The sequence below is a fragment of the Aspergillus tubingensis genome (genome assembly GCF_013340325.1).
Source record: "Aspergillus tubingensis WU-2223L DNA, scaffold_15, whole genome shotgun sequence".
NCBI lineage: Eukaryota > Fungi > Ascomycota > Eurotiomycetes > Eurotiales > Aspergillaceae > Aspergillus > Aspergillus tubingensis.
Genome location: NW_023336289.1, coordinates 1,049,612 through 1,076,438, shown reverse-complemented (window position 1 = coordinate 1,076,438; position 26,827 = coordinate 1,049,612). Strand labels below are relative to the sequence as shown.

At 50.2% G+C, this 26,827-nt stretch overlaps 11 protein-coding genes across 11 annotated transcripts; 6 read left to right on the top strand and 5 right to left on the bottom strand.

Moving 5' to 3' along the window:
• Nucleotides 1-262: 262 nt before the first annotated feature.
• On the bottom strand, nucleotides 263-1,642 carry AtWU_11193 (homoserine O-acetyltransferase family protein; the record flags this gene model as incomplete). The annotated part of the gene is made up of 1 exon (XM_035506295.1): nucleotides 263-1,642. The coding sequence occupies one exon, from the start codon at nucleotides 1,640-1,642 to the stop codon at nucleotides 263-265; it is 1,380 nt and encodes a 459-aa protein (XP_035362188.1).
• A 681-nt stretch (nucleotides 1,643-2,323) lies between these two features.
• AtWU_11192 (putative serine-O-acetyltransferase cys2) lies at nucleotides 2,324-3,930 on the bottom strand (the record flags this gene model as incomplete). Its single annotated transcript, XM_035506294.1, has 3 exons — nucleotides 2,324-3,481; nucleotides 3,538-3,828; nucleotides 3,889-3,930. The coding sequence occupies 3 exons, from the start codon at nucleotides 3,928-3,930 to the stop codon at nucleotides 2,324-2,326; spliced, it is 1,491 nt and encodes a 496-aa protein (XP_035362187.1).
• Nucleotides 3,931-4,282: 352 nt separating this feature from the next.
• Nucleotides 4,283-7,404, top strand: AtWU_11191 (putative DNA repair protein Rad4; the record flags this gene model as incomplete). The annotated part of the gene is made up of 4 exons (XM_035506293.1): nucleotides 4,283-4,834; nucleotides 4,996-5,199; nucleotides 5,257-5,590; nucleotides 5,642-7,404. 4 exons carry the CDS (start codon nucleotides 4,283-4,285, stop codon nucleotides 7,402-7,404), a joined length of 2,853 nt encoding a protein of 950 aa, XP_035362186.1.
• A 1,009-nt stretch (nucleotides 7,405-8,413) lies between these two features.
• Nucleotides 8,414-10,785, top strand: AtWU_11190 (alpha/beta hydrolase family protein; the record flags this gene model as incomplete). Its single annotated transcript, XM_035506292.1, has 3 exons — nucleotides 8,414-8,442; nucleotides 8,511-8,780; nucleotides 8,832-10,785. The coding sequence occupies 3 exons, from the start codon at nucleotides 8,414-8,416 to the stop codon at nucleotides 10,783-10,785; spliced, it is 2,253 nt and encodes a 750-aa protein (XP_035362185.1).
• Nucleotides 10,786-11,425: 640 nt separating this feature from the next.
• On the top strand, nucleotides 11,426-12,343 carry AtWU_11189 (uncharacterized protein; the record flags this gene model as incomplete). The annotated part of the gene is made up of 2 exons (XM_035506291.1): nucleotides 11,426-11,828; nucleotides 11,931-12,343. 2 exons carry the CDS (start codon nucleotides 11,426-11,428, stop codon nucleotides 12,341-12,343), a joined length of 816 nt encoding a protein of 271 aa, XP_035362184.1.
• A 923-nt stretch (nucleotides 12,344-13,266) lies between these two features.
• On the bottom strand, nucleotides 13,267-13,932 carry AtWU_11188 (glycosyl hydrolases 28 family protein; the record flags this gene model as incomplete). Its single annotated transcript, XM_035506290.1, has 1 exon — nucleotides 13,267-13,932. One exon carries the CDS (start codon nucleotides 13,930-13,932, stop codon nucleotides 13,267-13,269), a length of 666 nt encoding a protein of 221 aa, XP_035362183.1.
• Nucleotides 13,933-14,695: 763 nt separating this feature from the next.
• Nucleotides 14,696-15,712, bottom strand: AtWU_11187 (uncharacterized protein; the record flags this gene model as incomplete). Its single annotated transcript, XM_035506289.1, has 4 exons — nucleotides 14,696-15,159; nucleotides 15,248-15,254; nucleotides 15,318-15,479; nucleotides 15,629-15,712. The coding sequence occupies 4 exons, from the start codon at nucleotides 15,710-15,712 to the stop codon at nucleotides 14,696-14,698; spliced, it is 717 nt and encodes a 238-aa protein (XP_035362182.1).
• Nucleotides 15,713-16,514: 802 nt separating this feature from the next.
• Nucleotides 16,515-18,990, top strand: AtWU_11186 (Zn(II)2Cys6 transcription factor; the record flags this gene model as incomplete). Its single annotated transcript, XM_035506288.1, has 4 exons — nucleotides 16,515-17,449; nucleotides 17,502-17,936; nucleotides 17,985-18,879; nucleotides 18,946-18,990. 4 exons carry the CDS (start codon nucleotides 16,515-16,517, stop codon nucleotides 18,988-18,990), a joined length of 2,310 nt encoding a protein of 769 aa, XP_035362181.1.
• A 701-nt stretch (nucleotides 18,991-19,691) lies between these two features.
• AtWU_11185 (DUF895 domain membrane protein) lies at nucleotides 19,692-21,158 on the top strand (the record flags this gene model as incomplete). The annotated part of the gene is made up of 2 exons (XM_035506287.1): nucleotides 19,692-20,958; nucleotides 21,013-21,158. 2 exons carry the CDS (start codon nucleotides 19,692-19,694, stop codon nucleotides 21,156-21,158), a joined length of 1,413 nt encoding a protein of 470 aa, XP_035362180.1.
• A 524-nt stretch (nucleotides 21,159-21,682) lies between these two features.
• AtWU_11184 (putative GPI anchored protein) lies at nucleotides 21,683-23,019 on the top strand (the record flags this gene model as incomplete). Its single annotated transcript, XM_035506286.1, has 2 exons — nucleotides 21,683-22,599; nucleotides 22,716-23,019. 2 exons carry the CDS (start codon nucleotides 21,683-21,685, stop codon nucleotides 23,017-23,019), a joined length of 1,221 nt encoding a protein of 406 aa, XP_035362179.1.
• Nucleotides 23,020-23,549: 530 nt separating this feature from the next.
• On the bottom strand, nucleotides 23,550-26,003 carry AtWU_11183 (actin cytoskeleton organization protein App1; the record flags this gene model as incomplete). Its single annotated transcript, XM_035506285.1, has 1 exon — nucleotides 23,550-26,003. One exon carries the CDS (start codon nucleotides 26,001-26,003, stop codon nucleotides 23,550-23,552), a length of 2,454 nt encoding a protein of 817 aa, XP_035362178.1.
• Between the last annotated feature and the right edge of the window lie 824 nt (nucleotides 26,004-26,827).

Sequence of the window (26,827 nt, the reverse complement as noted above, 5' to 3'; positions counted from 1 at the left end):
CTAGCAGAGTTAACTAATAATAACTAGGGAGTTGGAAATGATTTCCACGAGGATTAGGGGATGATCGTATTCCGTCGTGATGCGTGAAATGTATCTAGATACAGGGCATTGCAGGGAATGAGGTAATATGTAATATATACAGCCACTAAGTCATAGAATGAAATGAGACAACAACATCGCGCTAAACACAAATCATCGCCCGCTTTCTTCATTACCACATGGGGAAAAAAAATAATCAAACAGTTGCTCCGGATTGCGTTGGTTACAGGAACTTGGCTACCGCACCACCGATGTTCTTCAAATCCAGAAGGAACGTGTCATGCCCAAAGAGCGAAACGTCCTCTCCAAGTTCAATGTGCTCGACGTTCTTGTTTCCGGTAGCCCGAAGGGTCTGGGCGATTTCTCGCTGTTGCCAAGCCGGAAAGAGGATATCACTGGCGACGCCCATGACCAAAACCGGGTGGTTCTTGAGCGGCGCAAGGCCGGCGACAAGATCCTGCGGGGGAGCATCTGCACCAATATCACCACCACCCACAGCCTGGTCCATAGCAGGAGCGGAGGCGTTTACAGAGGGTTGCTCCTCGTAAGGTTTCTCTGGGAGAGTCAGACTACATGAGATATTGCTTTCGAGCAGGGCCTTTCCGCCGTCAGCAATTTCAGCCTCAAACTCGGCTCTTCGAGCTCTGGTCTCGGTCTGGTGAGCATGGCCGAGATCAAACAGATCCATGGCCTTGGAGATGTATAACAGACTGTTAGGATCGTATTCCAGGCAGAACTTCTCTCCCGCGTGATCCAGGTATGTCTCAATCAGGAAATCCGGGCACAGAGCAGGTTGCTTGTTAGGGTCTGCGCGTTTGCGCCCAAACCGCTTCTCCCACTCCGGACCGCTTCTGTATGTCACGGTTGCGATCTCTCTCGCCAGCTTCATTCCAGAATGCGGAGGAATCGAGTCATAGTAGAAACCACGGGCCCATTTCGGGTCCATCATCAGTACTTGTCGCTGGGTGTGTCGCATGGCAATGCTGTAGGGGTGGCTTCGCGCACAACCACTGATACTGATAATCTTGCCAATCCTTTCAGGGAAAAGAACACCGGCAGCAAGACTCTGCATACCGCCCATGCTGGATCCGACAGAGGCGTAGAGTTTGTTAATGCCAAGTGAGTCCAGGAGACGAAACTGTGCCCGAACCATGTCGTCAATCGTGAGGATAGGGAACCGAGTAGCGTATCGCTTTCCGTCAGAGGGGTCCACTGACGAAGGCCCTGTGCTACCATAGCATCCTCCAACGACGTTGGTGCAGATGACAAAGTACTTGTTTGTGTCCAAAGGTTTGCCAGGCCCGATAAATCTCTCCCACCAGCCGGGCTTGGGGTTGGCCTCCGTGCTATGGGCGTGACTGGATGCGGACAGACCGGTGTGCAGTAAGATAGCATTCGACTTGTCAGAGTTCAAGTGGCCCCATGTTTCGTAGGCGATGTCAAACTCTGGAAGTATACCCCCCCAATCAAGTAGTAAGGGTTGTTCGCAGTGAAACTTTCGGTGATGGCCAGTGGTATATGAAGGTTCGGGGCCCGACTGGAGGGATCGTGCGGAGAGCTGGGCAGACTTTGCATCCTGCGCATCGAGACACGGAAAAGACATGGCGGGATTGGACGAGTCCCTCGCAGCAGCATTGGTCGACTTTTGCGATCGGGTAGTATGCAGGGCCCTGTATGTTGCCGGACACGATGCCGATAAAGAGGCTTGGGTTCGCTGACTTCCGGTAATTGTAGACAAGCTCGTATGCTGATTGAGAAGCCGAGAAGCTCTTAGAGCTCTCGGAAGTGTGCGGCCTGCAGCCATTGGATTCATCATAAGCCAACAGCAACTCTATGACCGACAGAGAAGAGATGACACGGATAATGTCAGTAGAGGCAGTACTTGGGTTAATAATTTATCTTCGGCATTATTGCGGAGGCGGCGCACGTGGCAGCCTGAGGCACAGAGTCCAGCAGCTCTCATGGCGTCATCTTCATAGCCTCTGATTGGTTGGTTATGGCCAGTGGCATATTAGTAATACAGTCTATCCCAGTCTAGAATTACTCATGCCTACCAAGTAGTAGTTAGTAGTACTACTACGTGACAGCACACCTCAATGTTACAGAGGACATCATGAAAACTGTTCCAGGACCTTATCTGTCCTCCTTGTCAAAATTCAATGTGAATTGACACAAAGTATTACAGAATTAGATTCCTATGGTGGAACTTGCGCAGGAAAAGACGCGGAAGACTAGTATCAAGGAGCTTGAATGATGAATTCGGAGAGACGCTTGATTCTGACTCTTACGGTCGTTTTCTCTCTTTTTTTAAGGGAGAGAATCCGCCGAAGCCACCAAAGCCACGAGGCGGCCCACTTTGGGCAGTTTGTAAGCTGCTGGTGTGACCTGTACTCAGACCGATTTTCCTTCCCGGTTTGCGAATATTCTCAGGCTCTAGCTCTTCTTCCTCATCCAATATAGTCTTGCTCTGCGCCCCTAACTTGCGGCGTTTCGTCCGGATCTGCGGCTGACCCGCAACAAGAGCGCTAATGGATCCGATATCACTGTCATCATCAATATCATCTAGCCTCAAACCGCTTCCTTGTCTAGAATTCATTGCCGGCTTAGATTTATCCAAGCGCTGCTTGGCCTGTATAGGGCGGCGTTCTCGTGGCTGGGTTTCAGATTCCTTGACATGTAATTTGTCCTCGAGGTATGAAGTCTCCAGCGCAGATTCATCATCGCTGCCGAGACGATCAGCGCCCGCTCTATTGTCTGGAGTATCGCCAGAGGTTTCCTGGTTTCCATTGGTGCGATTGAGAAATGGCGTGATAGAGAAGGCAGATTTCTGGCCAGGAACTGCAGTAGGTTGCCGTTTCCCTTCCTTGACACGGACTGCTCCCGGCGTCGCGATATCCAAACCAGGGTCAAATCTGGATGAGAAGTCTTTGAGGGGGACTTTTCTCGTTTGCTCTAACGGACCATTGCTGTTACTGGTCTCAAATCGGCTGGTTTGGTTGCTGGTTTGAGCTTGACGCAGCTCATCCTTTAGGGTCCGTAGTTTCCTGTTCAGTGATTCGACTTTGTCTTCCAGGGCAGCTTTCTCCGACTGCCACATGTTATTCGGTTGCTGAGTAGCAGGTACTTTTCGAGCCTCTGCTGCAATTTGCTTGCGTTGCTCCTCAAGCTTTGCAGTCAAGACAGATATTTCATCCGCTTGCTGTGCTCCCTGCGCCATAGTGGATCTGTGTGCGCGCTTTTCATTCTCAAATTCCACCTTAAGTGTATTCAAATGACGGGTAAGCTCTTGTTTCTCAGTAACCAGTGCTTGGAAGGAATTTGTCTGCAGCTGTAGTCTGTGGACCTCTGACTGCATGTTAGCCAGCTCCTTGGTCAGGCGCAGCTTTTCGGTAACAAGGTTTCTAGATTCGGCCGTTGTGCTGTTCATCGATGCCAATTCGCGCTGTGAAACCCCTGGTCAATATAGGCTATTTCCAAAGACGGAGGGTGCTGTCATACTCGAAGACCCTCAATTTCGTGAGTTGCAATGTGAGCTGAGCTCTGCAACTGATCGCGTTCCCGGATGGTATCCTGCAGCCGATTACGAATATCCGACTCGGCATTCCTAGCTCGTGATAGATCTTGTTTGAATTGATTAAGTTGCAGTTGGAGGTTTTCGTTATCAAATCGCAGAAGAAGCTGGTCGACGTGAAGGATGCGGCGCCTTTCCTCATCTAGGAGTTGTGCTGTTTTCCCGAGTGTTCTGTCATATTCGCGCTCAAAGAACGCTGTTTTGAGAGCCATTTGGCACTGCGCGTGTTAGCTCACACAGTTGGATTGGACATTGTAGGATAGGGGTAATGTCCACACATCTTCTATGGTGTAGTCTGTCCCATTATTGATAAGCTCCATGGCGATGATCGAGCCAGGAGAGATAGTGAGGGGGCGGAGGCCGGACTAGCAATGTGGTATAGACGGAGGATCTCGTGATAGTAGTAGTTAAAGCGGTCGCGGCAAGTCAACAAGCAAGATAAACAAACAGGAACAAACAGAGCCTCCTCCCCGCTTTCAGCCGCAGGGCGCGGAACAATGCACGGCCCGGATGACAGGCAAACAGGGTGAACCATGATGTCACGTGCCTGGATAAGCGTCATCAGTGCACCTGCCGAGTAAGAACGCAAGCGACAATTTAAAGCCAGTACAGTAGAATGCTTGAGGCATATGCTGATATCTAGTCTTGTTACCTTGCGTCTGACCCTCTATGATGGCCAGTCGTGGGCCCACTACCCGCTCCAGAAGAGCCGGAGCTGCTTCGAACCATTCTCGGCGGCAGCGAGAAGACCAAGATCATGAGATTCCAGAGATCTACCAGGAGATGTTGGCGGAGGCTGAAGCTAGAGAGTCCTCCAGGCCAGATGATACCCGACTACCCAAAAGAAGGAGGCTTACCCGCCCCAATCCCGTATCCGCACCATGGCCTTTATATCAAAATGGTGCTAGTACTCCAGATGCCAGCTATTCTACAGAACAACCTGTCCAAACGGTGTATGATTCGCCATCATCATCCGAAGAATCAGGTATGGAATGGGAAGAAGTTGATATTCAGCAAGCTCCACATACAATTCATGCGGACGATACCTCGATTCAGGTCACCCTGGGTCTGCCCGAGGATCAGAAGCGCAAGGTAGTTACCAAGCGAAGGGGGATCACCGCTGCCGAAAAGCAGTTGCGATTAAGCATCCATAAAGTTCATCTACTTTGCCTCCTACGCCATGTGCAGATACGCAATCTCTGGTGCAACGATGAGGAATTACAGGTACGTCCGATTCCGATTTAGCAACCTTTATCTGGTAAATAGGCATACATGCTTGAGTCTAAAAAAAAAGAACACGTGGGAAAACGGCCAAGGGAAAGGAGACCGAATGAAAATGATAGATAGGGAACTAATCTTTACCTGACTTTGTTTCCGTTATATAGGGCTTCCTCAAACGGACATTGCCGAAAAATATCATCTCACTATTGCATCCGTCCGAGAACAGGCCACAACAATTCAGGTCAACAACTTTCGTTGATGGGTTGAACCGTGCCAGTGATATTTTCAATAGAAGGTTTAAGATAACCAAACCAGGACTGAGACGACCTTCGTGGATAGATGATCTTAATGGTATCAAACAACGAGTGGTATTGTAACTGACTTCGGTGTTGTATATGTCACAAATGTGTCTGACCTCTCGTTAGGAATCCATAATAAGTGATGCCGAGGTCTTCCTCTCGAGGAAGGATTTTGTGAAACAAGCACGAACAATGCAAGGTTCTCGTGATTTTGGCGCCCAGTTATTCTGTGCTTTGTTACGGTCCGTGGGCGTCGAAGCAAGACTCGTCTGCTCATTGCAGCCATTACCATTTCGAGATAAAACCAAGGATGCGGCACCACCTGCTCCGGTGTCTGAATCTTCAGAAAGGTTTACCCAACCAACTGCTGAGGAATCGGAAACGTCACAACGGTCCACTGTGAAAAGATTAGCCCGGCCACGCTTCACACCAGCCAGACGCCCCGGAACTCCTTCTCAAAGTAAGTTCGGCATCTATCGTTCAAGCTAGCATGAAGCTGAGCATACCGAAGGTTCCCCCCGGCCCATCCGTGAATCATCACACCCGGTATTCTGGATTGAAGCGTTTAACGAAGCAGTAAATAAATGGATACCTGTCGATGCCTTGGTTACCAAGTCTATGGCAAAGCCTTCTAAATTCGAGCCTCCAGCAAACGATCCTTACAATCTTCTGAGCTATGTGGTGGCATTTGAGGATGATGCCTCTGTTAGAGATGTCACCAGGCGCTATGCGAAAGCCTTTAACGCCAAAACTCACAAACTTCGAATTGAATGCGTGGGGAACCATGTTAACTGGTGGAACAGAGTGTTGCGGTTCTATGAAAAGCCATTTTTGGAAGACCGGGACCAATTGGAAATTAGTGAGCTTACTTCCAAGACAGCGGCTGAACCAATGCCCCGGAATATCCAAGACTTCAAGGACCACCCGGTCTATGCTCTTGAAAGGCACCTTCGGCGACATGAGGTTGTCTTTCCTAAACGGATCATCGGGCAGGTTAGCCTGGGTAAATCAGCGTCGAAGAATCAGGTCTTGGAGCCCGTATATCGCCGATCCGATGTACACGCTCTACGTAGTGCAGATCGCTGGTATCGCCTAGGTCGCGACATTAAGACAGGCGAGCAACCGTTGAAGCGCGTCACCTCAAGGAAGCCACAGATGGGGAGGCTCAGTAACGAGGACGATAACTCCGTCTCCGACACACCTCTGTACGCTTATTATCAGACACAATTGTATCAGCCCCCGCCAGTAGTTGGAGGGAGAATACCCAAGAATATCTATGGGAACCTGGATGTCTATGTACCCAGCATGGTGCCTCCAGGCGGTGTGCATATCGCTCATCCCGATGCCCGTCAAGCTGCTAAGATCCTTGCAATTGACTATGCAGATGCTGTCACCGGTTTCAGCTTCAAGGGGCGCCATGGGACCGCGATCATGCAGGGGATTGTCGTTGCCACTGAGTATCGAGAAGCACTTGAAGAAGTGCTAAACTGTCTGGAGGGAGAAAAGTTGCAGGCTGAATTAGATAGGACGTCTGCTGAAACACTGCAGGCTTGGAAGCATCTGCTGCTGAAACTGCGCATTGCGGAGAGAGTCAAAGGCTATGCAGTAGAAGGTGAACGTGAGGCAGATGAGCTGGGAAGGATCGGAAACGTGAAGGAATCCGAGGACCCGGAAGAGTCAGGCGGCGGCTTCATTCCGGAGTCGGAGCAAGAGATGAACAGTCCGGCTTCTGTAATGGACTGGATTGGCCCCTCTCGAGATGAAACGTCAGGACCTACAGGCACTACAGGCAGAGACATGTCTCTTTCGGCTACAGAGACGGATATGCTTGGTGGAGGCTTCATTCCTGAAGCAAGCGTGGACCAAGTGTCTTCACCTCAGCCAAATAGTAACGTCACAGAATTGCAAAGGAATCGCTCTGTCCTCCCTCAATATGACCTGGTTGTCACTCCAAAGCTTGAATCTGCAGGCCAGACAGCCCCGATCCAAGACTTCATGAGTAAGGAATCGGGACTGTTGTCTGACAGGACGAAAGAGGACTTGGGGCATATCACACCGCATATTGCTCCTCAGAACTCCGAGGCCGCCATCATCAGATCCACTACAGCAATTTCGGGCACCACGCATCCTCAGATCGCTGTACAAGCAGATGATTCCCGCTCTCCGACCCCGAGCATCACCAGCCAAGAAACGCACAGCGACGAAGAGACCTCTTTACTATCGCAAGACCCAGAAGATGATGACGCCATCCCGGAGTGGTTGATGTCCGATTAACTGTATCATAGCTAGACTTTGTGGGTTAATCATAGGCGCTACGACAACGCGATTCGTATTACTACCAAATAGCACGTCATGTCCTTATGCATGTAGTACTAGATCATCATCATCATCATCATCATCATCATCATCATCATCATCATGGTTCTACAGTCTCTTGGATTTTATATGTTGCTTTCTTGTTCATCGTAAGAATAGCCATTGCCGAGTATCTCAGGCCAATGAATAAGGGTAGAGAGAGAGTTACTATATGCTAGCTTACAGAAATCCGTGAAACTGTAATAGCAGGTTCCTTTTTCTTTTCTGATCTATCACTAAACCATCTACGGAGACTTGCGTGCTATAGAAGCATACCGGCGTCTATACTTTCCTCTGAAGTTCACCAAGCTAGTATATTAAAACCATAAAGCACAGAGATGTCAGTATGTCCAAACAAATCGGACTCAAGGATTCAAAAAGGTGTATTTGTTGCAATTTCGATAACAGAGCACGCCATTGGAAAGGCGACCGTGTAACTAAGAATGACGAGGCAATCAAGCGAAATTTCACTTGAGGGTTCAGGCATGCTCTGGGTACTAGTGTGCCTTGAGAGATATGATGATGCCAATGAAACAAAGGGTTGTATCTCAATTAGATGGATTTTAACTAAGAAGGTACTAGGCCCAAGTTCCCACCAGAAGGCGAGGAAGGGCAAATAATCAGGTGATCGGTGCATCGTCAGATTGAAATATTGTATGTGGCCGTACGACGGGTTGATTGTTAATAAGGCTTACTTCCTCAATCATTTGCATCCTTTAAGGATAGTTTGCTAACTCGGGTGGGTTTAGCCTCCCCGTGCTTTTGAGTCAATCACCATCGGAGCTCCGGTTGTTATCAAAGTAGTACTCTTGAAAGAGGGGTTTCCCCCTCAATTGCTTATTGCAGTTGTCACCATTTCACTCTTGTCCATCTCGTGCGGCCTGACTTGTTCATCAGCACTATTACTCTACTATCATCGCCTTTCACAATGTCGAAACATTCAAAGTTCACTCCTGAGTACGCATCCCCAGCTGTTAGTCTAAAAAAAGCTTGGAAGTACCAAGCTCTAACCACTGGCTCGCTAGGTTATTGATCGCCGCCCCAAGGCCATCATCAGCAGTACCGAACGATGAGGGAAAAGTGGCGATCTATACTGTCTCAACATACGATCTTGACACCCACGCAGATTTCTCTGAGGTCAAGCTGCTCAACTTAGAAACCGGCGAGTCCACTCGGTACACCAATGATCCCAAGGAGTCTTCGTTTCGCTGGCTGTCCGGTTCGTCACTTCTTTGGCAAAGAGAGGGCAAGAACAACACCGAATTATGGATTGGCGATGCCTACCACAACACCCGGTAAGACTGTCTTCTCCATGACGAATTGATATTTCTGACAACGTTTATCAGACCATATTTGGCTGGTACTATTGACGCTAAACCAGGGAACTTGAAGACCAAATCATTGGACAACGGTGACATAGCACTGGTCTTCACAGCACCCGCAGATGCCGAACAGAATCTGTACAACATCCTCAAAGCAGACAAGACTCATACGACCGCCCGGGAATGGACTCATAGTCGTCCCAAAAGATGGGACTCGTATGTTGACCAATATAGATCGGTTATTTGGTATACAGTCCTGAAGCTTGACTTGGATTCCGGACAGTGGCAGCTTTCTACTAAAGGCCCCGTCAATGCTCTACGAGGAACAGGCCTAGTGGTACCCCTTTACTCCAACTCACAAAGCTCCCCGGATCTCGACATCTCATCTTATGGGATTGTCTTTGCAACAGCAGATCCAGTGGATATGGAATGGAGACGGTCGCAAAGCTGCTTATATTTTCTTCCATTGTCAACATTCGAGGAGACCGACTTACCTGCGCTGAAGAAAATAAAGGTTCCCGATCATGCAGATATCGTAGCAGCCCCGAGGTTTGCGCCTCGGGACCCAGTGATCGCTTTTCTAGTTGACCAGGACAGCGAGGAGTGGTCGCAAAAGAGCATTGTCTTGCTAAACACAGAGACGTTGAGTATAGTATCAATCCTTCGGACGGTAAGTTCATTCGGTCAGAGTCAGAACTGGGATGTCTTCCCAGATGACATTCTGTGGGCAAATGACGGCGCGTCTTTGTATCTGACTGCGAACCATCAAGCAAAAACTCGTGTGTTCCTAGTGGTTCTCCCGACCACTACTGTTCAAGACAGATCACAGAGTGTGGAACCAGTTGCTTTAGAGATCCCTGGCTCCGTCTCATCACTGTATCAGCTGGGTCGGAGTTCCTCGGAGAACCGGTTACTGGCCACCTCTTCATCATTCATAGATCAGGGATTGTTCACAATTGTCACTCCTCCTGTAGACTATGAACCTGCATCTCAGAGCAGCCGAGTCATCCACTCGTCCTCCTCTCACGGAGCCTATTTCGGAATTTCGGACAAACAAGTTGAATCGATAACATTTCCTGGCGGCCCAGATGGCAAGACCCCAGTGCAGTGCTGGATCGTAAAGCCATCTTGGTACGAGGCCACGTCGGTTGAAAAGCATCCTCTATTCATATTTATGCACGGCGGGCCCCATTCCGCTAATAAGGATGCCTGGACCTGGCGCTGGAATGCAGTCCTCCTAGCGGAACAAGGGTACATCGTTGCGATCCCCAACTTCACTGGATCCGACTCGTTCGGGGGCGAATTTGCACGAGCAGTCGCACTGCAGTGGGGAGGACACCCTTACCACGATGTCGAGCGCTGTTTCAACTGGATCGAACAAAACCTGTCGACCAAGTGCGATGTTGATAGAGCCGTAGCCGCGGGCGGAAGCTATGGGGGATATCTGGCACTATTCTTGGCAGGACAGCCTCTCGCCAAGCGGCTCAGAGCTCTGGTCAGCCACGACGGCATCTTCGACGTTGTTTCCGAGCTTCTGAGTGATGATCTGGGTCAGGTGCAAGAGCTGACGCGCTCATTCGGTTCGCCATACTTCTCCAATGCCTCGAATGCTGGCCGTGACGAACCCAGCGTAAAGGAGATCTGGCGACGGTATAACCCAGCCGAGTATCTCAGTAATTGGTCAACACCATTGCTTCTGATCCATTCGGATCGAGATTTCCGGTGCCCTATTACGGCTGCATCGGCCGCTTATACCGTTTGTCGAATGAAAGGGATAGATACACGGTATTTAAATTTTCCGGATGAGAACCATTTTGTCCTGGGGAGGGAGAACAGTTTGGTCTGGTATCAGAATGTGATTGGATGGTGCAATAAATATGTGGGAATGGAGGATGGGTTGGCGTTGCAGCCAGCTCGCAATGAGCCACAGTGGCTGGGGAGAAGGGAAGAGGGGAGAGTACTGGATGTTGATGCCTAGAGGCATGATTCATGTATTTTGTTTTCCCTTCTTGGTTGCAATCTTCTACTACTGTGGTAGTACCGAGTAAGTACCGAGTACAGGTATGTGTTCAGTTGGCCTGAGGCATCAATAAGACCGATTGACCGACTGACCGACTGACCGCTTACCCGCGGAAGCAACAAAGCAAAGTTGAACGCGGGTTATGACGCCATGGCCCAGCAGGGCGTAGTGCGATCGCTCCATGTGATCACCGGCGAGACTTAGCTGCATGTCCGACACCACTGGCTATACTCCTTCTGGCTTGGAGCGCGTGATGGCCTGTTCGAGGAAAAGAGCGGAACAAATTAATCTTAATTTTTTTTTTCCCTTTCTTTTCCATCAGGCTGCTCCATGCCACACACACACACTAAGGAGGAGGGGACGAGCTGAGGACAGTTCCTTCTGAATCTCTACTTCCTCCTTCGTTATCACAGTGTGGATGTCCCCTACCCATCTATCAAGCTCGTACAACGGATCCGATCAGCGTAACTCCACCGCTCAGAAGCTGGGGACATCCGCTAGTTATCTATCCACCTGATCCATTTGAGGAAAAGATCCAGACTCCCGCCCTAGCATCTATCTAGTCTAATAAACCCTGCGATCCCGCGAGCACGCCATCATGGAATCCTCTGATCTGACCGCGCCTTACGCCAGGCAGGCCAACGCTTTATCTCCCACGCAACGATCTTCATCCCATTCGTCTCATCGTGAGCCACACCGCATGGCTGCCTTCGAAACGGTCACCGTGCCTGACCAGGGCCAATCGCAACCTGTCAACGAGGTCACTCCGATCGTGAGCAACTCTGACACATCTCGGCGCAACTATCATTCTACCGACGGTCTACGGAACAGGGACTCGGGATCAACAAACAATAACACGGTCTCACGGGATCCCGGTCAGCAGAACTCCCAGTGTGACTCGGAAGAACCGCACGGCTCGTGGTATAGCCGGCTGGCAGATAGATATGGAAGCTTGGAGTTAGAAAATAAAGGCAGTGTGGCCCGAGATCATCTCGCTTTGGGTATGCTTAGTCCGTTGTTGCTTTTTTTTTTCCTTTCTTTTCTTTTCTTCTCACCCCGTCCGTGTACGACCTCGTTAACCGGATTCCCTTTCTTTTCCCTAGAACGAACCTTTCTGGCATGGCTGCGGACATCGTTAGCCTTTGCATCGATTGGCATCGCAGTAACCCAGTTATTCCGTCTTAATAGTGCCGGGACGAACGCGAATGCCAATCTTTCCGCTCAAAATTATCTTTTGCCATCTGCCGCTTATGATTCCACGCCAATAGGGGTGACATCTGCCTCTGCACGCCTTCGGAACATCGGTAAGCCGTTAGGGACTACTTTCATTGGAGTTGCAATTTTGATTTTATTGGTTGGATTCCACCGCTATTTTGAGAGCCAGTATTGGATTATTAGGGGCAAATTCCCGGCCAGCCGTGGCAGTGTTGCATTGACAGCCTTTGTAGCTGCTGCTCTGATTGTTACCGCTTTTGTTGTGATCCTTGCCATCTCTCCCGGCGCGGTTGAAGCGTAGGGGCTTAATTTCGGGATAAGCAAGGGGTTGCACGTTTTCTATACCGTTTTGCATTCTGATTTTGTTTGTATTAAAGCGAGCGAAATGATGGATTTGGCGGTGTTGTGCTATTCATAGGTACATAGCAGTATTTAAGTAATAACCATGGCTGAATCGACCGAACAAAAGAGCTACTCAACTATAGTCATCCAGATATCATACAACGAACTATCATTAGTCCACGCACTCACACCCCTACGGAGGCAATAAATGACCTGTTACTGCTTAAGCTGTGGTATCTCGTAAGCAGAAAAATCACCTGACACTACACGGCCCTTCCTATAGTACTACCTCAACCCTACACATACCAATAGCCTACAATCTATAATCTACAATCTACAACTACATAAAAGAAACCAAACTGCGAGTGAGATTATTTTTGATTATCTCTTAACTCAAGAGTAGAACTAAAGGCTAAGGCAACCCCCCCATTCGGGCAAACCTGATAGGCGGAATCCAGGGAAAACACCTACCACCGTCTTTAGTCTTCAGTGATATAGGATGAAAACCTGGACCGGGGTGCACGGTGCCATACATGACAATATACAATAAGGAAATGAGAACATGCTTCGCTGAATCGTCCCCACAAAGATAAGATAAAAGAAGTAAAAAGGAAAATACAGGAAGAAGATTGATCCCCAAAGTTTCATAGATATTCCTCCGCTTGGGCCTTGAGTTCGCCCCCTTCTTTGTGACATGCTGGTGCTTGTACGTCCCCACAAATAATATAATCAAAACAAATTCATGTTATACATGAAGTTCCCAGATTTTCTTGAATTCCTCCGCTGGGTGTCCTTTAGACTTGGTTGGTGTGTTGGGATGCCTAGGATATATTAGTATGTGTGTATGCAGGTTGATGAAGGTGGAGGTGGGTACTTACTGCCTTAGAAGGCTTTGAGCATCATGGAGTCGCCGTCGAAGTCGACGGGAAGGTTGGTTATTGGGTAGCATGGTAGCTGTATCGGTTGGAGGACAGGTAGATTGACTGGGGTGGGGACCATGTCGAGGATGTCGAACATGGGTGTGTCCCCATCGAAGTCCTTAGAGAATGGTCTCTTAGGGGCGGGCTTAGTGGGTGTGCCGCGTCGGTATTGGTGAGGTGTGTTGGTGTTGTTGGTATTGTTGAGATGTCTCTTGAGATTCTGAGACATGGGGCATGCGTCGAGCATGATGGTATCCCCGTCGGTTGATTTGCGGTTGTTGATGTTGTTGTTGTAGTTGGCTTTACGGCCAGTGTTTGGTTGGGTCTTGGTTGGAGGAGGCTGCCTCTTTTGAGGTTGAGGCTTGACGAAGACGTCGGTCATGGAGATGTCTCCATCGACCTCGCGATGAGGCTTTCGAGGTGCTGGCTTGGAGATGCCAGAATATGACTTGTAGTGAGGGTTCGGCTGCCTCTGATGTTGAGGAGCGTTGGAGGGGGTATTGTTGGTACGGATGGATGGAGAAGATTGTTTTGGTCCGTTAGGTCTGAATCGACGAGGAGGAGATCGGCTGTTTTGTTTGCCGGGACGGGTGTGGTAGAAGAAGTTTGAGGCGGGAGGAGCAGCCATGTTGACTGGTTCAAGGAGGAGAATAGAGGGCGATAGGTGATGAGGAATAGTAGAGATAGTTAAGGTGGGTAGAGATATATGGAGAGACGTTTTCGGATCTCTCGAGGAGTGTGAGGTGGATGGTGATGTAAGAAGTATAGGTTATAGGAGAGACTTGTACGGATCTCTCGAGAAGTAGGAGGTGGGTTTCGGTTGTTTTAGTATAGGAGAACAATAAAAGCAGATTTGTAGAGATGTTTTTCGTATCTCTAGAGAAGGGGGGTGATTTCGGAGTTTGTAGTATTAGGGATTTGTTAAAAGCAACGCAGAACAGTTAAAGCAGATTGAACAGTTAAAAGCAGATTTGGTTTGAACGGTCCGGTTTTTTTTTGGGACGTTGGAGAGAGGAAAGATTTCAGAATGGCCCTGGGAAATCGGGGGGCCTACTTATACCCCCAGAGTCTCCTGGAAACTTTGTATACCTGAGTTCAGCATTACAACGGAGCGAAGTATAAGGACTATTGTAGAGAATATCTAGGTAGTTGACCATGGGTCCGATAGGGCTGGCCTCCAGGAACGGGCTATTAATATCTCTTCCGCTAACAATAAGGTTTCTGGATATAGTACATAGGGCTAGCCAATAGTATGACCCAATGGCTAGGCCCCTGCTTGCCGAACACAGTCTGTCTGGCCCTTGCCTAAGAATAGTGGTGAGAAAAGTGTAGTGGTAAGTCTGGGGTAAGTCCGGAGTAATCTGGGGTCACAAATCCGGACTTATCATCGGCTAACGATTCCACTTCGTCCCAATCCTCGCCTTCTTTCTAGTGTGTTTCGTCCCGGTTCTGGCCGAAGATGTGCTTCCGTTAGATGTCAAACTGTCCCTCTTACGTTTGTCCACTTTCGAGGTCTCCCGCCTTTTGCGTTGTTCCTCCTTGATCTTCAGTCTTCGCTGTACCTCCTCTGAGATATCCTCGGTCTCCACTGATACAGGTGAGAAACGCCTTATGTCTTCATCGGCTCCTGGAATAAATTCGTCGATACGTTTTCGTTTGCTAGAGTGCACAGCTAGAGACCTTGCAGTCAGGGGGTCTTGGTTTTCCGCTGCTGCTGCCCCTCCGTCTTCTTCCGGGTCATACATGTGGTCGGCATGACGTTTGAGTTGCTCTTTTTTGAGCTCCTTTCGACTGCTTGACGTCGACATGGATTCTGACGAACGAGTGTCCGATTCCGGTGTTGCTGTGTTGAGCTCTATAAGAATGGTTACTTTTCTCTGTACTAAGGCTGTTATATTGTATTATACCCGTCAGAGGAAGCGGGTAAGCTTAGAAAAACTCACTTGGCACCTGCCAGATTGGTTAACCACAGCACTAACAGAAGTAGGAAAGAAGGAAGTAGCTACGACCTACCACACGTTTTTTAAGTATATCAAACTGAGCAATCAGTCTCTTAGTCTTATCAACCATGTTGGACACCAGTTGGGATTCCTCTCCGTAGGAGTGGACTTGACTCTTCAACTGGTGCAACATCTCTAGATGCGACGACAGCATAATATCATGTTGTTTAGAAATCTGATAGTAATGATAGACAGTGTAAGCCATCTACAGTGTTCATATATATAGAAAGCATAGCATCGCCGTTCAGGACAAGGCAACTGGTGAGCATGATACATGCAGAATGTCTATAGTAGGTACGCCATGCACAGGAATGGTTCACCCACCTCAGGCCACGAATGCTGGAATAGCTTGGCTTCTGGGGTCTTTCCACTACCCCCGTTAGATGATCGCTCATCTTCATGCTCCATTTTGGTAAATTGAGTGGATTTATGGCCAGCTAATGGCATTGCTGCAGAATTTGTCCCAAGAGGTGAGGTTGAAATAGAGCCGGAGTGTTACTGGTTTGAGGCGGTGGTGCCAAAGGGGAAAATTCCCCGCCCGCGTTGTGGTGGCTGGCTTTTCCTTTCCTATTCTCTATCTCCCTTGCATACTTTGACAGTGAAGACACAGGTAAAACCTTACGAGGGGTTATTGAACTGAGTTCTAGCTGATGCTTCAATGAAGGCTTTCGGAATTTCGCAATGTTGCTGCGACCGGACGCTGGAATGGGAGTTGGCGTCAGATCACGTGATGACAAGATATCTAGCGACGAGAAGGGACAGTGCAACCATCTTGTCTCTAAATTGCAAGGTCACTTCTGTTCTGGTATCTAAAGAGATAATATGATGCTCTTGAGACTAGTACTCAGATCTCCTATCCATCACTGATATCTACATTCTATGATCTTACGGCAAAAAGGTGAGCTTCGGAGAGGAGTCCGGGGGAACTCCGATGGTTCGGCTCGGACCCCCGCATTCCCCCCCTCCTCATTCTCACTTTCTGTTTCCAGTTCCCCTGTTTCATTCCTGCCTCTTTTGATTTTCCCCCCCGGAAACTTCTCTCCCCGCCGATGCTTGCTGCACGTCTCTCCACCCTTGAAATCTGGGGTCGGCTTGTCTCGCCCAGTCCCTCCGTTTCCCCGTTCCTCCTCCCGCGGAAAAAGATCCAGCCTTATCTACCGTTCATGTCTCAACAGCAGAGTCCACCAGAAATACCTGAGTCATTGGATCCATGGCCACAGGCCTGGCAGCAAGAGGGGACAGTGCACTGTCCCCAGACGCCCTGATAAATTCTGGGCGTCGCCTCTCTGATACCGATGATTCGATCCCCGCAAAACGCCCAAGAAGGGCGTCGGACTCCCCTATCAAGTCCTCCAATGGACCGCGCCAGAAGATCACGCGCGCCTGTGATCACTGCAAAGAGAAGAAGACGCGCTGTACGGGAACACTCCCATGTGTCAGGTGCATGCGACTGGATTTGTCCTGCGAGTACAATGCCGCTTACTCCCGGGGTTTGCCTCCAGACCCTCTCCCCGCACCGCCGTCAATAACGGACGGTCACACATATAGTCCCGGTGCCAAGAGAAAACCCCAAACAGACGGGGCTCTGGGACGTCTACGCTCGTCATCTGCGCGACAGTCTCCTAGAGCATCTGCCGGTTCGCCTCAACAGCCTCTATGTCGAAACGAGGTCTCTCAGCGCAACTCCCCTGATCCAGCGGTGACCGACTTCGAAGGCAATTATCTAGGGCCTGCCTCGGGAGTCTCCTTTCTCAATCGAGTTTGGCGTCGTCTACATCAGGATGAAGGGCATGCATTCCCAGATAGCCTAGAGAACGAGTCCTCTCCCAGGAACACCTCGGTGTTCATGTTTGGTGATAAGCCATACTCCGACTACCGCCAGGTGACTTTTTCACTTCCCCCGTTTGATAAAGCACAAGAGCTGGTCAACATCTACTTCGACTTCTCGATGGTGACATATCGATTTCTTCATCGGGGAATCGTAGAGGAGTGGCTCTGCCAGGTGTACCTGAACAATGTCTCCTCTGCAAACCCTCCCACGGGTCCCATGGTAGTGCGGACAGCCATCATCCTTATGATATTTGCTGTTGGCACGCTCTACGAGGAGCAGAAACCGGAACGTCCGGTTGATGGGTGGTGTGGAAGGTAAGCTAGTCAGTTGTATTCCTCTCGGGTCTATTGTACTGAGCCATCTCAGCGAGCAGTGGTATGCAGCGTCCAAATACATGACCTCCCTGGAGTCGGGCCCCCCTCGACTAGAGACCGTTCAGGCTAGGCTAGGTCAGTGCCTTTACTTGCTGTCTACCTCTAGAGCGAATGAGTGCTGGTATTCATTCGGTACTGCCCTCCAGCTCGTAACCGCGCTGGGCCTGCATCGAAAATTCCCAGGCAGGCTACCTAAGGGCGGGAACACCTACATGGAGCGAGAGCTCCGCAAGCGCATCCTCTGGAGCGCATATATGTTGGACAGATATCTCAGCGTGATGTTTGGTAGACCACGGTTATTACACGATGAAGACATCGACCAAGACCTTCCGGATGAGATCAATGACGAAGACATGCTCCAAGAGGACCCGGAAAGACGCACAGGGTCCGCCGATTGCATGATGATCGCATCCATCCTACATTTCAAGTTCGCCCCCTCTATATACATGGGTACATGCCGATACTGACAACACAGGCTTGGTCGCATCCTGGGCGACATCTCTCGTCAGCTCTACACAGTGAATCCATCGTCTCGTAATCCACCACTCGAGACGGCTGCCCGGCTCACGTCTAGATTGGAGGAATGGAAAGCGACAGCCCCGCCGATCTTCAACGGAGTGCGCGCAACCAGCCTCATTCCTCCTCTTTGTAGGCAAAGCCAGGTATTACAACTGGCGTACTCGCATGCGGTCATCCATGCGACCAGATCGTTCCTGCTCAACGACATTTCGGATCTGAGACGTAAGCCACCAGCTCCTCACCCCGTAGCGTCCAACCTAGTACGCAAATGTGTGGAAGCCGCTCAAGAGGTCATGGAACTGGTAGAGGGCCTGGCCAAGCAGAACATTCTGATCCATTCGTTCTGGTTCACACACTACGTATGCTTCTGTGCGATCACAGTGGTGTATATCTATATTATCCAGCAACACCGCGACACATACCCAAAAACCTTATCCCCGGGCACCGGAGACGTCACTCTGAGCTCTCTCTTCAGATTAGCCGAGACCTGCCAACAACACTTGGCAGAGGCTACACGTAAGAACTGTCCCAGTCGTCGCTACAGCATTATCCTAGAAGAGCTACGAAAGGAGGTTCACCAACAGGTTGGGCCGGACGCCGACTGCTTGGTCAATTTATCTGAACAACAACGGCCTAAAACCACCACGCGTCGGGATGAACTGCCAATGGAAGCGCAGCAGATTGGCCTCAACAACCTCTACTCCCCTATTTCACTGGACAACTCGATGGCGTATTCCAGTAGCTTACAACCGGCGGCAGATTTGGCCGCACAATCATTCGGACCCGATAGTGATGTTGGCTTCATTGAGAATTTGGAAGGATCAGTGTGGTGGACAGAGTTAGACTCCTGGGTGAGTGTCCTTTCATGTACTTTGTTGTCAATATTTGCGCCTCGTAACTTATTTCCTTTGCTTCAGGCATTTACCAATCTTCCTGGTGACCCTTTGACACTCGGGTTGTAATATATGATTAGAATGTTAGCGTTAGATCTAACAGTCATTCTATGCTATACTACTATTTGAAATGATCTTCCGTTTTTCAGCTCTTAGATAATGATGTAGAAAAATAGGGTTTTGATTCAAGATGAAAGATTAGATAATTGTTTTCAATATTATCTGATAACTTTAACTTGTCTGACAGCAACCGAGATTCGGGTTTCCCCCCGCATCGGACCTGGCCGAAAGTAAATTTCAGCGCCAACCGTGGGCAGTAAGTGACATTCAACTCACCATGTCGATTATTTCGAAGTTTTGCTGTCCAATATCGATCCTACAATCATGCTAATATGCAAAGTCATTGACGACAAAATGACTAACTCGTCATGCTCCATTGCTAGGGCTTCTCTCATTGGCGAAGGAGACTAAGCTCCGATCTCGCCATCGCCTGTGCCGCTTGCGACAGCCATCTTCAGCGGCCCTGGCCGCCCGGTTATTCCTTCTTTTCGAATGTACTCATGCATCACGACATTTCCATGACCTAATATAGCGCAACATAGAACAGACTATCATCGCTTCGCTTGCGAAAAATCCTGGCACAACAAAATGGCGTGTTCTTGCGGATCATACATAACCTCGGCGAGCTGCCGTCCCTTTCTTTAACTCTCGCCCTGAAGTTTAACTCCGAACAATCCCACGAATAATTCCAGTCTTGATCTCAGTTCACTATGGCTGACGCTGAGAATGGAAGTGGCGGCAAAGTGCCACTCAAACGAGTGTGGTACCGCACCTCCCTTTTCAATGCCTGCGTGATTGGTGCTGTTGGCTTTCTCGCCCCCGGGCTATGGAACGCCATGAACTCCCTGGGAGCCGGAGGCGAAGAGAAACCTTTTCTGGTGAATGCCGCCAACGCACTGGTTTTCGGGCTCATGGGCATTTTCTGCATCTTCGGCGCGCCCATCGCCAACCGGATTGGACTGAAATGGGCCCTTCTCCTCGGCGCCGCCGGCTACCCCGTCTACGCAGCCGGTCTCTACACCAACAACCGGTTCGGCAACGTCTGGCTAGTTCTGGTCGGTGCCGTCGCATGTGGCATTTCAGCCGGTCTCTTCTGGGCCAGTGAAGGCGCCATCGCAATCGGATACCCTGAACCATCGAAACGAGCCCGATACCTCAACATCTGGGTCTGGTGGCGCACCCTCGGACCCATCATCGGGAACTCGATTGTCCTGGCCCTCAACATTAAAAACAAAGACAAAGGAAGCGTGGGATACTCCACCTACATTGTCTTCATCGTGCTACAATGTCTCGCCGTCCCCGTCGCTTTACTCCTCACCCCGCCCAACAAAGTCCAACGCGCCGATGGCTCCCCGGTCATCCTTCGGGTCGAGGACTCGTGGAAAGCGGAATTCCAAGCCCTCTGGAAAACATGCAAAAACCGCACCGTCATCCTTCTTCTCCCTGTTTTCTGGGCCGTCTACTTCAATGAGTACTCGAGTAACTTCGAAACGTACTATTTTGGGGTCCGAGCTCGTGCGCTCATCGCTTTCCTCTCCGACTGGGTCACCATCCTTGCTTCGCAAATCATTTCTCACTGGCTGGATTGGAAGCGTATCGACGCTAAGAAACGTCTCACGTACGGCTGGTATTGGGTCATCATTGTGCATGTGACGGCGTGGATTCTTGGCTGGGTTGTGCAGGAGCAATATACATCAGCCCATAAAAAGAACCCTGATCTGGGGACGATGGATTACACTAGTCCGGGGTTCACTAAGGGCGCGTTTGTCCTCTTCATGTGGACTTTTGCGCAGCAGACGGGCCAGAATTGGTTGTATTATTTGGTCGGAAGCATGACTGATAATATCGCCGAGTTGACCAGGTTGACGGGTGTGTTGCGCGGTCAGGAGAGTTTTGGTGAGGCGATTTCTTACGGATTAAATACGAGGGATTGGTATGGTGGACGGGTGCCGATGGCTGTGAATACTATTTTGCTGGGTAAGTGGGATTGATATCTGAAGAAGAGGCTGAATACTGACTGGCTTTGTCTAGGCTTGTGTGTTATTCCGACATGGATAGTTGTGAAGAATCACGACATGGAATCCACAGGCGAAAGCGAGTTGGAGGTGGATCGACGCCCAGTTGTGGATGAGAAGGGGGTGGTTGATTTGGAGGTGAAGGAAACGGGAGTTCATTGATCTATTAATAGCAGATCAGATTAGATGAGCAGAATGTACTTGATTATACTATACACTAATATAATATTTTCCTGACAGTGTACTTTAGTCCACTAAGGATAGTAGATCGGAGGAAAGGTCGGCCAACGGCCGGGCCAAGTAACGGACCCTACTCCGCGTTGGTGGTTCAAATCCAAACCTTCAGGGGCCGAAGCCGATCCTTCCTCCGCTGGCTTACGTCCTGTTCCCCACAGTGACTGTCACACATAGATGATGGATGGACCCTGAACCTCCTATTCGGTAGTACCGCCATGCTTTGCAATTCGTGCCGGTCCATCTACCGGCCTGTTTTACCTACCAAACGGCAAACCCGCAGGGTCGATCCCAATTTCCCTAAATCGACGAACAATGAGAAAGGTCGGCTAATCGACCGGCCAATGGACCGAACATGCATAATATACTTAAAGCAATCCTGATCAGGGACCCCTACAGGAAAATGCCACAGAAGCAGAGCGAAGCATTGCGTCCCAACCGAGATTCCAAGGATGAAATTGACACTACCGGTAGTATTCTGCTCGCTGGCGGCAGCATTCGATGTTTCCAGTCATGGACCATCTCAAGTCTCCCACCGTGACACATCCTCATTCATTCATCCAGGCCTCCTCCAAACAGCCTCTGATTTCTCACGCATCACCTCCAAAGTATCCAGCAACACCGAACCCTGGATAACAGGCTGGTACAAATTGACCAACAGCTCCAACATCAACCTAGACTACACGCCCTCCCCAAAGACAATCGTCTATCGCGGCGCAGATGGCACCCACACCGAGAATTATCCCTCTCTGTACAGAGACATAGCAGCCGCCTATGCAATGGCCATCTACTGGAAAGTGACCGGCAACACGAGCTACGCCGACGTCGTCGTGAACATCCTCGACGAATGGAGCTCCACCCTGACCGAGATCTCCGGCACGACCGACATGTACCTCGCCGCAGGCATATACGGGTACGAATTCGCCAACGTCGCCGAGATCATGCGCACGTATTCCGCATGGCCGAGTGCTAATTTGACCCGCTTTGCGAACATGATGGTCGACGTCTTCTATTCCCTTAATCATGATTTCCTGCAGAATCACCACGGCGCCGCTGTTGATCATTACTGGGCAAATTGGGATTTGTGCAATATTGCCTCCGTCTTGTCTATTGGCGTCTTGACTGATAATCAAACTATGTTCGATGAGGGATTGACTTATTTCAAGTCTGGTGAGGGAAATGGCCAGATTGAAAAGGCCATCTGGAAGCTGTATGAGGTGGATGGGGAATCCCTGGGTCAGGGTCAAGAGGCAGGGCGTGATCAGGGCCACTCGATGTTGGATTTTGCTCTCCTGGGACCTATTGCCCTGACAGCGTATAATCAGGGGACTGATCTGTTTGAGTATTTGGATAACCGCATTCTGGCTGGGTGAGTTACCCTCCCCTCCCCCACCCCCCTCTCTCTCCTATACTTGGTTTATCTTCTTCTTCCCCTATCCTTCCTCTCAGTATGGAATACATCAAACTTACAATGAAATTAATTAGTGCGGAATACGTCGCCAAATACAACCTTGGCAACGACGTTCCCTACACGACCTACAACAACAGCGACGACGTAAACCAGACGGTTATTAGCAATTCCAGTCGCGGAGATATCAGACCCATCTGGGAGCTGCTGTATAACCATTATGGTGTACTTAAGGGACTGGATGTTACTTACACGAGGGAATATCGCGATTTGGTCGTTGAGGATGGCGATGGAGCAGAGGGCGGTGGTGGCGATTATGGAACTACGAGTGGTGGGTATGATCAGTTGGGATGGGGGACACTGTTGTATACGCTTGAGTGAGATGGAGATCTACTGCTGCTAGAATTTCTTCACCACTTAATCCCCAGAAATGCTTTATGTGTTGTTTTTTCGAGCTCAGCACAATGTAACATTTTAGAGGCAGTGGTTTGACATGTGAAAGTCGAGATTATCGTCAATCGGCAGTACTGATGGTTTGTAATGGTTGAGGTTGGAATAGCTGGGAGAGAGACTTGCGACCGAGATGCGATGTAAGCAAAAGCGCTAGCTACATTACTGTATGGACGCATGGTTTTAAGCATCTAAACCCCAAGGGGTCGCCACGAGGATGCAGTAATCACAAGCCCTGGCACCAGTTTCACCATCGCAGTTAAGATACTTACTAGAAAAGATGCAGAGGAAATGTATATGCTCACTAGTAAGCTGCCCACACTAATGGTATCTATTACTTTTCAATTGTATTGAAGCTATACGACCTCCCAGAAGACGCTGGGAAGCTATATATACGTATGTGTATATGCAAAATGACCAACCAGGGTCTTGGCTCTGCCACCCTCCAGGCTAGCTGCTCCTCACCCCCGTTTCATATCCTTCATTGCCTCCTCTACCAACCAGCAACTCACGTCCTGTGCATCTTGGCCCACGCGCCAACTGCCCAGCACCACGCCTTGCTTTTCCAGAAGTTCTTGGGCGCGTTCCCAGCGACGTCGCCATAGTTCCTCTCGTTTGTTGGGCAAAGGAGCTGCTGGGACGGCCGTTGAGTTCGGAGTGCTACTATCAACGCTAGTGCTGGACCTGCTTGCTGAGGAGTTTGGCTGGGCCGGTCGGAGAATGTTCGATGGGGTTGGAGACCAGTTCAAACGGTCGGAGGCGTATTGTAGCGCTGCTGTGGCTGCTGTGGCTGCAGATGCGGGGTATGATTGTTTAGGGGGAAGGGGTGGGGGTGTTGGGCGGTTTGTAGTTTGCTGTGATGAGATAGAACCCGGGGTTGAAGTTCCTGTGTTGGTTCTGCGTGGTGGAGGAGGTGGCGGTGCTTGCTTTGAGCGTGTCGACCTCGTGCCAGTCCCGTTGTCGTTGGAGATATCTTGTAAGCTAGGCTTAGGACGTACAGGCATTGGTCTCGCTATATTATTCACAGGCGTATTATTTTCGGTATCAACTATGTTGTCGGATGAAAAATCGGGCTTAGTGGAAGAGCGGCGTGGGGGTAGTGGTGGCACAGGTTTTCGTTTGGCTGTTTCTTGAAGTGAAGGCTGATCGTCTTTGCTCATGTCTGGATTAGTCGAAACTGAGCGCAACGCGGAGGGCTTGGAAGGTTTCGCGGGTGGTCCGCGCCCGGTGGAGGGCTTCTTCACATCAGCCAAAGACATCTTCTGTTCCACCTCGTCGCTAAGATCAATCAAATCAGCGTTGTCTAGGCTTATGGCATCCGCGGACGGATCGGCCGTTTCCACGGGCCGCCGAGGTGGTAATGCCGGACGTTTAGACACGGCATCAGAAGTTTCCACAAGTTGCGGACTGCTGCGGCTCCGGTTCAAATCATGTTCCAAGTGGTCCACTGATTTCTCGAAGAACTTCTGTCGATCGGTGGTGGTAACGTCGCGAATGAAGATTCCAAGAATCCGTCCCGGGTTTGCTAGAACGATGTCGGTATATACCTCCAAATCCGCTTCACCGCTGTCTCCAACGAGAATGAACTTGCGGGTAGGAAAGTCTCTCAAAATCTGCTCCAAAGAGCCCCTCTTCCTTTCCGCCGTAGGCTCGAATATCCCCTGAAGCATACCACTGTATTGTTTTAAGTGGAATGAACCCGGGGGCAGGCCGGCGAGCTTGAAGTAGCGTTCCAGAAGAGGATACAGTTGCCAAGGGGCATTAGAGACATAGTGCAGGTCGACTCCCATTTTCGCCAGCTTGCCATACCAGTCAGTAACACCGTCAACCGTCAACTCGTTCAGTTCACGGACGAAGGTGTTGCGAAACATCTCTTTGGCCCCGCTAGCAATAGCAGAATGTTTTACCGTGTCGTCGATATCGCTGATCAAGCTAACGCCCGTGGGCTCGATGACCTTGACTTCCTTCACAGCCGAGAGATCCTCGGAGGCTAGCACACGGGCGTGAGTCGGGATAAAAGGTAGCGACGCTCGTAGGCGAAAGTGACCGGACTCATCGGTCATCACGCTCCTCGACTGGCTTTTGTCGTTGTTGAAGAAGAAGACAGTGACGGGAATTCCTGTTACCGGGTTCGTCAAGAAAGGGCGTAATCGCTCCAGAAGGTGCGCATTGGCGACGGAGAGTTCATCCTTGCTCAGCGGTGCTGTTGCTGCCCTCTGGAGAGGGCGTCCGGGAGTATTTTGGGCATCACGGTTTTCTGCGCTGTCTTTCCATACGGGATCAGCCTCCTTTTCAGCCTGCTTAATGATCGATTGTGCCTGCGTATTGACCAGCTCTTCGTCCCCCTTCTCAGTCCTAGAGTCATTTGCGTTATGTTCATCACCATCATTCGTACTGTTCATAGGAGCTGGTACTCCGCTGAGCTTTCTGGCGAGAGCGACCATCAGACGATGTTTTCGAGTCATCGGCCCGCGATGAGGTGCGTATACCCAGCCACGCACGTCGACTGCGACGATCGCATTCTGGTCTTCCAGCTCATCCCATATCGGCATGCCTGTGCCAAAGCCATCGGACTCGCCCCGATACTCCTCAATGGTGGCATTTGATCCTCGACGGCGGCTATAGTATGAATCCACATGCTCATGTTTCACCAATCGCCTCGCATAGCTCGGGAAAATCACCATCTCTTCAAATTCGGATCGCGCAATCTCAACGTCCGGGAATGCGCCCGGGGTATCACGATAGTCGTCATAGTCGCTCTGGCCACCGATCTGCGCCGACCATTGCGCAGCATAGGTTTGGCGCAGCTCATTGGCAGCCTTCAAATAGTCAAAGACCTTCTTGCGGCGCGCTCCCCTCTCCCGCCCAGTACTAGAGCCCCATGCCGATGAGGATGAAGGCTCGTACTGTGACATTGGCGTGAGGCCTGAGCTCTTGGTTCTTCCAGCTCGCAAAGCCCCGGTGCTTTGCGCCAGCCTTCTATGTACAAGAACACCCGTCGCAGGAGCTGTCCGACCAGCCAAGCGGTTCCCCTTTTTGTTCAGGTAACCAAGGATACCCTTCCGACCAGATTCCCGATTGCGTGCGAGTCTCGCCTGCCGCTTCACCAAGGCCCGGTATAGCCCCGCCTGTGCTCGATGTCGAAGAGCGGGGAGTGTTTCGTGACGCAGACTCCAGAGACGAGATTGTGCACGGGTAGGGGCGTGCGGACCGAACAGGAAGCGAAGGAAATGGCGAAAGAGTTTGCCTGTTCGCGAATGGCGAGCTGCAGGAAAGCGGAGGGGCGGAGGAGGAAGGGGTGGCCTGATGGGGGCCCGGGGGGAGCGCCAGCGAAAGCGAGGGAGTTGTTGAGGCGCCACGGTAATTAAATATATTCAGGGAGATATCTAGAAGATGATGGTGGTATATGAGTGAAAAAGAGAATGGACGATGGGAGGGGGGGGGAGTGAGACGATGTGGGCTGTTCCTGAATGACTTCATTTCGTGGGAATCCTCCACTCCTGGCAAGGCTAGTGCACGTGATCGGGTGCAGCTATACCTAAGACATGTTATTATTCTAGGTATGCCATATTAACTTTCTCAGTACTAGCGAAAAGTAGAACTCGTACTTACGAAGTTACCAAATTTGTAATATCTCCTCTATTTCATTGGGGTGTCTCTGCCACTCCCCTATACATTAGCATCTGCAGGTCACAGCTAGCTAAAACTTCCGAATGTGATGATATCTGCAGAGGGACAA